Raw genomic sequence first — 12,630 nt, 5'->3', positions numbered from 1 at the left:
AAACAGTTTAATGAATGCTCACTCCCAAACGAAGGGCAAACAAAAACCACGTCACATCTACAGAGTCAGTATCACTAGAAGTGAGCCTGTCCCCATGTTTAACAAACTCTCCAGGTGATTCTTGTCACACTAAACTCGGTGAAGGCTTATAGGCCCGTGTGTGTATTCCTAATTCAAGTGCATTCCCAGCATGTTTACAAAAGTACAGAACCAAAAGCATTCTGAAACACTACTTGCACAATACATGCCTTCTCAAGTACTTCATTTGCTCCCGCAGGAATTCACAGGAAAAAATATCAAGAGTACATAAATACAGGAATTTCCTAGTTTCATCCCAGAATGAATGTTAATAGTCTCCAAGGTGCTTCCCCAGCCACGAGCCTTTTCAGTGTCCACATTGCCTCCAGCCTCCCTCCTCTCGGGAACTTTGTTTTATGCAGAGATTAGAATGACCAGAGTAGGGAGTGAAATGCTGGAATAGTCTTTAAGCCTCTCAATTTTTAGAATGGTTCTGAGCAGATAGCCAGAAAAACACTTAAAAAAAACACAGTCTAGCCCACAAAGGCACCTACATAGACTCTGAAAGTAAAAGGACAGATAAGAAGCACAAGTGACTCCCAATCCCCCCTCCTCCACTGTGAAGCTCCCTCGCAATGTTTGCATAACTCAGGCCCTACCTTTGAGTCAGTGGTAGAAGAGAAGTTACTACATGCTCGCTTTAAGAAGAGGTATCGTCTAAGGAGGATCAAAGCGTCATTTCATGGCTTCATCTCAGCTGAAATTAGAGGACCAGCTACTAGACTGAGTAAGTGAGCTTTTGAATGCTTTCTGTGAGCCCGGCATTGTGCTAGGCCCTGAAGGATTCACAGAAGAAAAGCCAGGTGTATCCCCTGCCGTCAGAGGGAACGGACAGACGCTCACACAGAGAACTTACGATAGCACATGTAAGGCTGAGGCAACCTCTATAAAGAACAAATTTTTAAAGTGTTAGGGGAACCCTCATCGGATGACATGATGAAGAAGCAGCAAAGGCTTCACAGAGGACATGACATTGGGTCTGGACCCGGAAGGATTTTGGTGGGCAGAGGAGAGTTTTGGAAAGGGCCTTTCGGTTTCAGGAAATGGCGTAAGAGGTGTAGGGTTTTCAGAGGTCCTTGTTTACTTGGTAAAGGAGACTGGTTGGGGGCAGCTGGAGCGCAAGGTGTGTGATAGGAAGGCTCTGAGAGTGAAAAGGGAGTCGAGGGCCAGTTTGAGAGTGGACTTGAAGTCCGTGCTGAGGCAGTGGGGACCGCAGTCTACCAAACCTTGGGAGCTACTGTTCGAAACCAGATGGTGGGGTTTTTTTGCCACCTGAAGAACTATATAGCAAGAAACCTCCTGTAGATTAAATTCCAAACACACGCTGAGAAGGTTGTGGTCACGATAGGCCCAGGAGAAGCCATTCCCCTGAAGCTTCTTCCTCTGGGATTTCAGGGACCTGGCTGAAGTGTGGAGAACTCTGAAGGTGGAGCCACCCAGCACAACCCTGATTCTGTCGAGGCTCCTGAGGAAGCTGCAGAAATGCCATGATGTGCCCACCCAGGGGAAGATGGCCTATGTGGCTGTTTCCGTAAGCCCTCGAGCGCTGCCCCTCCGGCCTCAGCCCACCATGCTGCCCGCTGGGACGACTGGCCCATCACCCTCTCTGGAGAGCGTTCCTGTCCGTTCCCCTCATGGTTGGCTTCTGCCATCCATTCATAGGTCTACAAGTCTCTACCAACCAATTGACGTGGAGGGGCTGGGGAGAGGGAAAGCATCAGTGTGATTTAATATGCTTTAAACATTCCTTCACTCATCCTTGAAAAAATGCATATCATCATATTTAAGGGTAGTGCAAACTTGTGAAAAACCTTTTTCAAGTAAGACAGAAGAACGCAGAAAAGTAAAGGTCCTGCGTAAGCAGAGAGAGGCCTGCAGACCTTTTCTGTAAAGGACAGATGGTAACTAGTTAAATAATGGCTGTATACTGTCTCCCTAAAAATGAACTTTTTAGAAGTGTTTATACAAATATAAACTTTTGTATATGTATTTCATATATCTTCCCCTTTAGGTAGACTTTATTTTTTAAAGTAGTTTTAGGTTTACAGCAAAACTGAGCAGAAAGCACAGCTTCACAGTGTGCTCCCCACCCCTGCACACACAGCCTCCCCACTATAAACATGTAGGGTTTTTTAAAGATTTTATTTATTTATTTTTAGAGGGAGAAGGCAAGGGAAAGAAACATCTATGTGCAAGAGATACAGCAGTAGATTGACACACCTCCAACTGGGGACCTGGCTTGCAACCCAGACATGTGCCCTGACTGGGAATCGAACCGGTGATCTTTCAGTTCCTTGGCTGACAGTCAATCCACTGAGCTTTACCAGCCAGAGCTCAACATGTACTACATTTACTTTACTTTCTTCCCTACCATTTACGGTTCAGTTTTCCCTGGCCTAAGTTATCATCACACTTTTTTTTAGCTCCCAAAAACATTTTGACATCTGTAGTCTACTATTGTCTCCTCTCTTATTCTGGTTCTTAGGGATTATGCCTTTTTAAAAATTCCTGTAATGTCATTTTAGTACAGTTTTAGGAGTTAGGAGAGATAAAGCTATTTCATTATGTTAGTCTACAAAGCTTTTCTAAATATATATATATATATATATACACACAAAATACATATAGGACCATAGTACATATATTGTGTGATGACCTGTTGTTTTTTATTTAACAATATATGAGTTACTTTCAATATCAGGCTCTGATATCCTTTTCATGGGGCTCTTTGTTATCCTTTTCTTGGCTGCATAGTAATTTATTTTAAATTAACTTTTAAAAATAGGTAATGCATGGTGTAGAACCGCTTATTTTATTGCCAAGTTTCATATTGGTGAACATTTTGACAATATTCAAACTTTTGCCATTAAAACAGAGATATTATTTATATGGACATAAACTTTGGTATACTGTACATACCCAATTATTTTCTTAGGATAAAGTCCATTGAAGGGCAATTTCTAGGTCAAGGGTGGGCTCCTTAAAACTCTTGGTGATGTTCGCAGATGGGCCTCTAGCACGTTGCCCTCTGCCAGCTGTGTGTGAGAGCGCCCATGTACCCACACTCTCACCACACTGGGCTTTACCAGTTCTTTCACTGTTTCCTGGAGAATAGGTGAAAAGGAACATGTTTTAGTTATAATTTCATTATTGGCGAGGTGGAACATTTGTGTGTTTTTTAATCGGCTCTTTGTAATTCTTCTTTTGTGACTTGTCTCTGTCCTGTATTCCAGTGCATCTCAGCTGCAATGTGCACACAAACCCCAGTCGTCTAGAGACCTAACTGAAATGCAGGCTCTGATGCAGAAGGTCCGGGGCAGGGCTCTGCATTCTCCTTTTCTAACCAGCTCCCTGGTTGGTGCCGGTGCTGCCGGTGTATGGCCCACACTTTGAGCAGCAAGCCTTACCATTTTTTCTCACTGATGTGTGAGAGAATTTTATGTATTAAGGGTATGACATTGGTACAAATACTTTTCCAGGTTATTTGTATTCTAACTTTGCATATGAGAAATTTTGCCTGGCTTTTTATATGTATGGGGTCAAATATGTTAATAATTTATTTATAGTTCACTTCTGGATTTCAGGGCTCCCCCTGACTCTTTGGTGACTTTCAATGACCACTTTTCTTCTGTTCCTTTCCCCCTCACTCTCACATCCCTGCCCTGAGTACCCCTACCATTCTGCCTTTGGGATAGTAGAACCAGAAAGCATGTTCTGGCAAAAGTAGAAGTAAAGCAACAGGAAGGATCAAGGCTAGCACGTTCAGCCCTGTTCTGTGCCTTTTCTCCCACAGGCTACAGATGCCCTTTACGAGGTATTTATGGGAAACAATCTCCTAGAAGCTACGTTTGAACTCTTTCCTCAGCTTCTCATGACACTGCTCATCCAGATTCACCACAGCATCGACCTCACCATGTCCGATGTCGCCATACCAACTGGCCTGTATGCAGAACAGGAAATGTCTTCCAAGGTCACCCCTCTGTGGTACTACTGCCCATTGTGATTTTACTGACCCTAACTAACACTTACTAAGCACTGGGCACTGTAGTGGACACAAGGATGGCCAAGATGTGGCCCCTACCGTGGGAGAGCTTACAGTCTGCTACTCTCATGAGATGTCAAGATGAAACACCCAGGAATTATTCTGGTTCCCATTGGTTGTCCTTGGTTTTATTGGTGCAAAGGTGAATTAGGCTATCTGAGTCCAGTTGCTCTGCAGAATAACGTGTGACATCATGACAGCCTTTTTTGAAAAATCAAGTAGAGACAGAGACCAGCAAAACAGCCTTACACCCACCTCCAAAACCATAGAGATCTACCATTGAATGACTCCTCATTTCTGCTTTGTTGCACAGAGAGGTATTTTTAGTTCCCCATTAGGGCATCAGTAGATATTTCTTAATGTTTCTGTGACACATGGATTTCTTTCAAAGGAAGTGCTATGATACAGAGTACTTAAGAGCACCTGACTTAGAGTCAGGAAAACTGAGTTCTAATTCCCATTTTTTTAACTCGCTATGTATCGTGAGCAAATCTTTCTGTTGTTCTGTGCCTCAATGCCCTCATCTGTTAATGCAGTCAGGCTGTGTACTCTGCCAGGACCCTTCCAGCCTTCAGGTTCTCTCATGTTATGTCCAAGATACTAGTTCAATAAGTAGTTTTAAAAAGTAGCAGGGGTAGATCTTATGGATTATAAATCAATGGTGTCTAAGTAAACCATTTTGAAAAAGCAGTGGGTATCAGTTTAGCATCCCATATCATTTGTTTTATCATATATTTCTTTCTGAATCTCAGGGAAACAGAATCTAGTTAGGTTTCTTTATGCCTGTGATTTGTGTGAAGGGCCTTTCGGTTATTACAACATTCAAAGTCTTTTGGGAAATCTAGAGAGGAGAGAATTACAGTCTAGCAGCTATCAATACATGGCCCTCCGCAATGAGGGTGGGGCCATGGTGTGCTGGTTGAGTTGTAGGGACCTGTTCTGTTCACTTGTTCTGTTTTTGTCTGATTTAGCTTTGCCATACGGGCTACAAAGACTCTCCTCTTCAGAACATTGTGCTTGCAGGAATTCAGCATCATGGAGAAGAATAAAGGGTGGACCCTCCTGGCAGGACAAGATTGCCATCTTCAGGGAGTGTCTCTCCTGGCCAAGTAAGGCTTCCGTGACATGCATACCTGCTCTAAAGCAGCATTGTTTTAAGGTATTCTCCCCCCACCCCCGCTTTAGTTATCACAGCATCCCAGGTTGGATAACCTTCTCATCACAAGCTGGGCAAATACCAATAACGCCAGGCAAAATTTTCAAAGGTCCTGACCCTGCTTGTTACCCTCCTGTGTACCTGAAGCTGGCCAAACACTTCAGTGGGAAAAAAAATTCAGCCCTGGGAAAAAATGCTCTCTATTTAGGAATATTTCCGAGAGTTCTGTCGGTGTCCTGTTTTGCAGTGCATTGCTGGAAAGAAATCACGTCCTTGCACAGAAGATCTTGTACTTGTTAGTCCCGCTTCTTAACCGAGGGAATGATAAACATAAACTCACATCTGCAGGTTTTTTTGTGGAGGTAAGACTCATTACTTGGAAGCTGATTTGGGAAGCCTATAAAGCAGCAGCACCCTAGGCCCTATCCAACTTAGTGGCAGGCTGAGACCCATTTCAAACTTGGGGTAGAGATAGTTTCAGATACAAGCCATTGAAATTCTTCTTCCCTCATACTTATTATTCAGCGTTCCTTATTTACCCACAGTGTAAGCATCACCCTATAAGGCACAGGTGGCAAATACAAGGCCCGGGGGGCCGAATCCAGCCCTCCACCTTGTTTTATCTGGCCCGGCACCATGCTTCTACCCCTCGGCAGTGCCGAGCTCCTTGCCCCTAGTTAAGGAGCAGTTACATTTATACAGTCCTACAATTACAATTGGCCCTTTGAAGGCAGCCTCGAGGCTGTGGCCCCCGGTGACAATGACTTTGACAACCCCACTTTAATGTATGTGCTGCATAGTAGCGGTTTCACAGGAATAGTGTTTTGGAGTTGGTGGAAAGGGGACTCCTCTTATGGAAAAGGGCTTAAAGTTAACCTCTTCTCTGACTGATTTCTCGATTCTTTCAGCTTCTCCAGAGTCCAGTGGCTAGGAGACTGCCCGGCATATATTCTGTGGATCGCCTGAAAGACTGGCTGCTTCATGGAAACACTCTGTTTAAAACGCTTGCCCTCAGGGGGCTGTGCTATCTCATCAGACACCAGGAGCTGGTAGGAGGGGCCCCCAGACCACTGATTCACAAGCCACAAATAAAACACACCCCAGGAAGATACACAAGAAACTGGTAACAGCTGAGGAGGAAAATTGGGCAGCTGGGCGCATGAGTGGGTGGGAATGCATAACTCTATACCATTTGAAATCTGCACCGAGGAACTATGCAAGTACAGGCATTTAAAGGAATCAAAAATAATGAGGTCTAGCCACAGATAGTCATAATATTCGAAACCTGCAGTTTGTGTAGGTTTCAAATCATTATCATCACAACCTGGGCAATATTCACGCATCCTTTTATGCTTTGTACCATGTTGCCTTCTAAGCATCTAAGACAAAAGTCACTGACATTCATGTTAAAAACTTGTTTTCCATGGGCCCAACTAGACACTAAGCAAGGTCAGAAGAGAAAATTAACCCTTCCATTTTATTACTTCAGTTCTATTTCTTTTATTGCAAATACAGGGGTGGGCAAAAGTAGATTTGCAGCTGTAAGTACATGAAACACAGAGTTAATAAAGCTACTTTAATAATCATAACCTGCATGTCTTTTTCCATTTTGCCCACCCCTGTGTACATCCGAAACAGTTTCAGATTGATTGGAATATGAATGTTTGTAGCATGTTCTATTTAATTTTTACATGTGTGTTTTAAACGTTAAAACCCTGAGACTGCTCCACTTCAGAGGTTTCAGAAGAACAGAATCCCAGTTGATTCCTCCAAGGAGTCTTTTAGCCTTTGTTTGAATACCTTCCATGCTGGGAAACTCGCTGTGACCTGAGCCAGCCCTTCCACTTTCTCTCATGGTTAGGCGAGCAGTTCCTCACGTTGAGCCCAAGTCCATATTGCTGGGCCCTCACCTGGCCCATTCCTGCCCTGTGAGGTGACTCAGCAACCCTGCTCCCTTCGCTGCACGTCAGCCCTGCCAGTACTGAGAGAGGGCAGTCATGCCTTCTTCACGCTGTGTTCGTGACTAGCCTGTGCTACCTGGCATTTGAGAAGCACCGGGTCCTGAGTGAAGGTGCTGTACTTGGGTACCAGACAAAGAGCTAACAAGAGAGGTGGTGATGTGCCCGCTCCCTTCGGCACACAGAGAGAAGACATCAAGAGCCTGACGCCATGCTTCTTAGACCTGTTATGTGAAACTGAGGGGAAGATTGTTTTGTCAGCCATCCAGACACTCCTGCAGCTCGTTAGGACGATGGATTTCTCTACCCTGAGGGCCATGATGAGGACACTGTTCTCCTTGTTTGGTGATGTAAGATAATGAGACTAGAGAGACTTTCCTGGGGGGAGGGGAACTGGCATAACAGCAAACAGAAGTTGGGATGGTGATAGCACACCCTTAATTTGTTTAGTACTTTATACGTTTCCAGAGCCCTTTCAGTACTCTCTTTGGGCCCTTCCGGGTAACCCATGATGTTGTTAGGGTTGGTGTTACTGTTTTTCAAATTTAAAAACAACAACCCTGAGACAGAGACTTGCCAAGGCACCCTCTTCTTCACAGGATGGGGGAGGAGTTTCTATACAGAAAGAAATGGTCTTTCCTTTCAAGTAACAGTCAGGACTGGTCAAGGTGGTGGACTATACATAGGTTCCCATCCCAGACCACAAAGATTTTTCAAAAAGAGATAAGTGAAGCACAATGAACCACATGTACAATGACCTACATGTAACAAGTCGTACAAAGCACCAGGTCTTACTCTGTCCACATACATTTGGTTTCGTGCCCTCAGCTACCTACAGCCACACAGTCTCATGTCAGGACTGGCATTTCAACCAACCCAGAGCTCTTACAAGTTAGCATGAAATTTTTCAGTGAGTTGCTTCCCTTTGGCTATTTCCTTAATAGACGAGACCTGATGTTCATTGTCTCTCCATGACCCTCTTTGGAGCTTCCATGAAGTCTGTGAAACACACAGATAAGAAAGGTGTAGAGAACCAAGTCCTGGACAGCTTGGTCCCGCTGCTTCTGTATTCTCAGGATGAGAATGACGCCGTAGCAGAGGTAATGCCTACTGTCAACTTCTTTCTGGATTTTACTTCAAACCCAGAGCCAAATCTGCAAATAAGAGTTCATATCTTTGAAGGTAGGGGCTTTGTGGTAGCATCTTTATTTCCCATTTCCTCTGGTATAGGCTACCTTTCAACTGTCTTGACTAAGTGAATTGTGCAAAAAACATTACTGTTTCAAAAAAACATTACTGTTTCTCTGTAGCAAATTATGGCCTTATGTGAGTAAGAAAAAAACATGTTGTACTTGGTGTAGAGCAACCCCAACAATGTTCAGCCTCGTGCAGGGCCCTAGCTCAGAACAGTATCCAATTCACCAGTCTCTTTTTATAGATGGCAATGATATTTTTTCCGTTCTTTGGTTCAAGAACTGCTGCTTAGCCTTGAGACACAAAGATTTTTGTTGAGGCTGAGTGAGAAACAGTAGCTGCTCTGACAATGCGAAGGGCCTTTACCTCTCCTTAACCTTCCCAGAGGTTCTGCCCTGAGAGTAGGGAGTGGGATGTCAGTGTGGTCAGCACTTGCTGTCCCGAATCTCCCAGGTCCGTTCCAAGGTGCTAACTGGCGAATCAGAGGAGTGGGCTTCGACTTCGAGGGTTCTGGGAAAATGCTGGAGCTCTCACCGACCTATGCTCCTTATAGAATTGAGAGCAGGCTCAGAAACAAGATTTAAGATTAAAATAGACCTTGGCATCTTTTGTTGTTGTTTTTTTAAGACCTTGGCATCTTGTTAAGGAAAAAGTCTTATGAGCTTGCAGCCATAAATGTGAAATATTTCAGACCCCAATAAAGTATAAAGCAGAGCTTCCCAACCAAGTGATGGGAGAGTGTGCCATGTAGGGGTTAGAGATACGGAGGTGTTGATACTCACCTGCTCCCCACCCCACCCAGCCTCTGGCAATCAGGGAGGGTCTGGAGCAGCGGACCCTATGGGCTTATTTTTCTTCAAACCCCGAACAACCTCCAGTCACCTCTTCAAGGCTCCTCGGTGGGTTGGCCTAAGCAAGAGGAGGATCTAACATTAAACAGGTTAGGAACCACTGAGACAGAAAACATAGTGAGCATCCATGTATCTCCCACCCATGCTAAAAAAGTCAATGAAGCACTTATCCCAACTGGATTCCCCTAAGATCTAGCATCTTGGATTTTTATCATTTCTGTGATAATATTTTTTATGTTTTAAAACCTTATATATAAAAACTTTTATGTTGTATCATTCATATATCTTTCAGCAACCTTTTTAAAACATGATTCTTACAAGATTTATCTGTTATATAACTATACTTCAGTTACTTTCACTGCTTTACAACTTGCCCTATTCCTAGACAACTTCCTATTCCTAGACATTTGGATTTTCAATTTTTTATTATTACATTGCTGCAAACAAGCATTCCTGAACTTATTTCTTTGTGTACATGTGTGGGAGTTTCTTGAGGGCATAAACCCAAGAAGTGGAAGATCTGGATATCTTTAACTTTACTAGATATTTACAAATTGCTAAAAGTAGCCGAACTAATTTGTATTCCTGTCAGTCCCCGGTGGAATTTCAGTGGCCCACGTATCTAGTGGACCTGGGACAAAACACTTGCTTGGCGTATCAGAGGTGTCCGCTGGTGCACGGGAGGCATGCTGAGAGCAGTGCACAGAGAGGAGGCCCACACTCTAAATTTTGCCCAAGTATCTGGATCAGGAAAGGATCGATACCCTCCAGAGTTCCTTCCAAGCCAGAGAGCCCACATGGACTATGAGAAACTGCACTTTCCTGTGTAGAGGGACCGAAAAATGACACAGGAGCAGCAAGTGGGCAAAGGAGCCCCATCTCCAGAGCATCGGGTAGTGGGGACTTCTGCCCAGATCTCTGGTCTAGGAGTTACACCTGGGAGCTCTAGACCAGTGGCTTCTGCATCCCCCGAGAACCCCATGGGCTTTATAGATCCCCTTTAGGGACTGTGGGGAAGTTACGGGAGAGCAGGACTCAGCTTCCTTTCTACCCTTCTCCTCACTTCAACCAAGATGAGTCCGAGCTTATCAGCTTTCCATGTCGGACTCCAGTGTCAGTTTTATCTGAAGAAAGATGACCTCAGCTTAAAAAGGTGCAGAAATACTGATTGCTGATCATTCTTTTCACAGGAGAGCAGGCGAGTTCTAGCTATATGTGCCCAGTTCTTGAAGTGGAAGCTGCCCCAAGAAGTGTACAGCAAAGACCCCTGGTACACCAGCCCTAGTGAGGTTGAAACAATCTGCAAGTTCTTTGTATGTGAGAAGTGGTGCTTTTGTTAACTCTTTAACGTACTGACTTTTTTCAGACGTAGTTTTTCATTAGAAGTTGGTATTTGTGAATTGTTTTGCACTGCAAATCTCTAGTTTCCTCCCCACTGAGTCACAGATACACTTTCTGTTACTGTCTTTCCTCACAGAAAAGACTGGTGAAGTCTTAGAACCCTCCCCCCATTCTGGGTCAGGCTGCAGATTCAAGTTGATAGTACCTACTCAAATAACTACTTGTGGAGTGAACTGAAATGGAGTTATGTATTGGCTTCACAGTGACCTCTGATCCTTTCCATGGATATAGAGAACTGTTTTACCCTCCATCAGAGCGTGTTCGGGGAGCCCCAAGCAAGGGCTGCTGTGCTGCTGTAGGCCATGCAGCATGATGACAGCGTGCCGCCGGCTCTGCCACACGCTGTTGGCGTCCTTTCTCCTCACAAACTGGACAAAGGATACTGAGAGCCGATCTTAGGGGTAAGCCTGAGCCAGAACAGCCTCAGGAAACCCATCCATGTTTTTTCTAGACAACTGATTCTAGAACCACTGGGATCCCAATGAAGACCCTAGGACTGACTGCTATTCCCAGGGACCTTCCATGTGTGCAGCCTCTTTAGGTCCCAGTATGGGCTCCTCTGACCAGGCTTACAGGGCCCAGAAGCCCATAGTGCCCTTGTTTCAGGCTTTCCACTGGGGATTATCTTACTGACATGCAGCCTAACTTAGAGCTGATGAACAGTATTCACAGCAGGAAACGGCAGTGTTCTGAGCAGATAAGACTGCAGATTATCTATGTTAAATAGGAAAACAAATTCCTGTTCTACTGCCCCTGTCCACGAAGTGCCTATTCTTGTTAGAGACCCACTGAGAGGCAAAGTCACTCACATCCAGTGAGCAACAGGCCTTGGAGAACCTAGGAACTTGCCAAGGATTAAAACTCCCTAAGGGGATCCTGCAAGCTAGTAAGGGAGATAAAACCTCGGTGGAATAATAAATAGAAACTCAAGGTGGAAAACATGCGCCAAGAGAGGAGTGCCTTCGAAATGCTAAGAGCGGAGTTAGGTCAGGAAGGCAGGAACTGTCAGGGCAGAGCTCACAGGGGGGCAGAGCTCAAGGAGGAGCTTAGAGAACCGGGAGACTTAGATGCAGAGAAATGACGGATTGAGAGGCATTACAGGCGCAACGTGCAGCAGGAGTGGCTGTGAGCCAGGTGCATTCGGAGGGTTTAACTCTGTCTAGGGGATCGTTGTGGCGTCATGTTTGTTCAGCAACTATAGTTATTTCGAGCCCTGTACTATGTATGCATATCCGACCTAGTCCTTGACTCTGGAAACCATAGCGAGGCTGATAAAAATAGTGCTGCTACTTCACTCCTTTATACTCTTACTTTTTTCCCCACTTAGGGAAAAAGATGCAAGGGGAAAGTTAACATCCTAGCCCAAACATTGATGTTCTCTAAGGATGCAAAAGTTCCCATCAGAAGAGCAGCAGTCTTGTTTGTAGGTACAAAGAAAACCCTTTCATGTCTACAGTCACTTCTATTCTGAACTTTCCCAAAGTGTGTTGTTGAATATCCTCATTCTTTACGGAGATGACCTTGAAAATACTTCTTTGGAGAAAGGGGCTATGTTTTCTATAGGTAATTATCAATAGTTGTAAATCCAGTTTTTACAATCTAATGATCAAAGGCCAGTTCTGCCGGCTGCTTAGAGCCACAACCAGGTCACAGCCTCACTGACTTTATTCTGCACTTAGGGCTCCTTTCCAAGCACCTGGATCGCAGTGAACTCCGGATGAAGGGCACTAAGTGGATAGAGGAGGGTAAGCGATAACACGGGGGGGGGGGGGTTGGGTGCCCCAAACTTTAGAGGGTACCTGAGGCAGGGACTGTGGGCAGGCACCGTGGCAGAGCTGAGACTCTGAGAATCAGAAAGCCCGACTTTTGCAGTAAGTGGAAGCCCTTGGGGACTTCAGCTGAATGACAGTCTCACCCCAGTCTAATTCCCTCCTTGGGAAAGAACATGAC

At 44.8% G+C, this 12,630-nt stretch overlaps 1 protein-coding gene across 1 annotated transcript in view; it reads left to right on the top strand.

Annotated features, from left to right (window-relative positions):
* MROH8 (maestro heat like repeat family member 8) overlaps nucleotides 1–12,630 on the top strand; it is a 43,133-nt gene that overhangs the window by 26,697 nt on the left and 3,806 nt on the right. The window contains exons 13-22 of the mRNA XM_037044024.1: nucleotides 1,474–1,609; nucleotides 3,872–4,062; nucleotides 5,092–5,229; nucleotides 5,524–5,638; nucleotides 6,185–6,325; nucleotides 7,420–7,584; nucleotides 8,179–8,334; nucleotides 10,470–10,592; nucleotides 12,008–12,107; nucleotides 12,360–12,425. Of these exons, the coding sequence (XP_036899919.1) occupies nucleotides 1,474–1,609; nucleotides 3,872–4,062; nucleotides 5,092–5,229; nucleotides 5,524–5,638; nucleotides 6,185–6,325; nucleotides 7,420–7,584; nucleotides 8,179–8,334; nucleotides 10,470–10,592; nucleotides 12,008–12,107; nucleotides 12,360–12,425 (1,331 nt within the window). The remainder of the gene's footprint in view (nucleotides 1–1,473; nucleotides 1,610–3,871; nucleotides 4,063–5,091; nucleotides 5,230–5,523; nucleotides 5,639–6,184; nucleotides 6,326–7,419; nucleotides 7,585–8,178; nucleotides 8,335–10,469; nucleotides 10,593–12,007; nucleotides 12,108–12,359; nucleotides 12,426–12,630) is intronic.

Source organism: Sturnira hondurensis, unplaced genomic scaffold (assembly GCF_014824575.4).
Source record: "Sturnira hondurensis isolate 20B ecotype Veracruz unplaced genomic scaffold, ASM1482457v3 Scaffold0004136, whole genome shotgun sequence".
Taxonomy (NCBI): Eukaryota; Metazoa; Chordata; class Mammalia; order Chiroptera; family Phyllostomidae; genus Sturnira; species Sturnira hondurensis.
The sequence above is the reverse complement of the archived record's forward strand: the minus strand, read 5'-3'. Positions and strand labels throughout refer to the sequence as shown.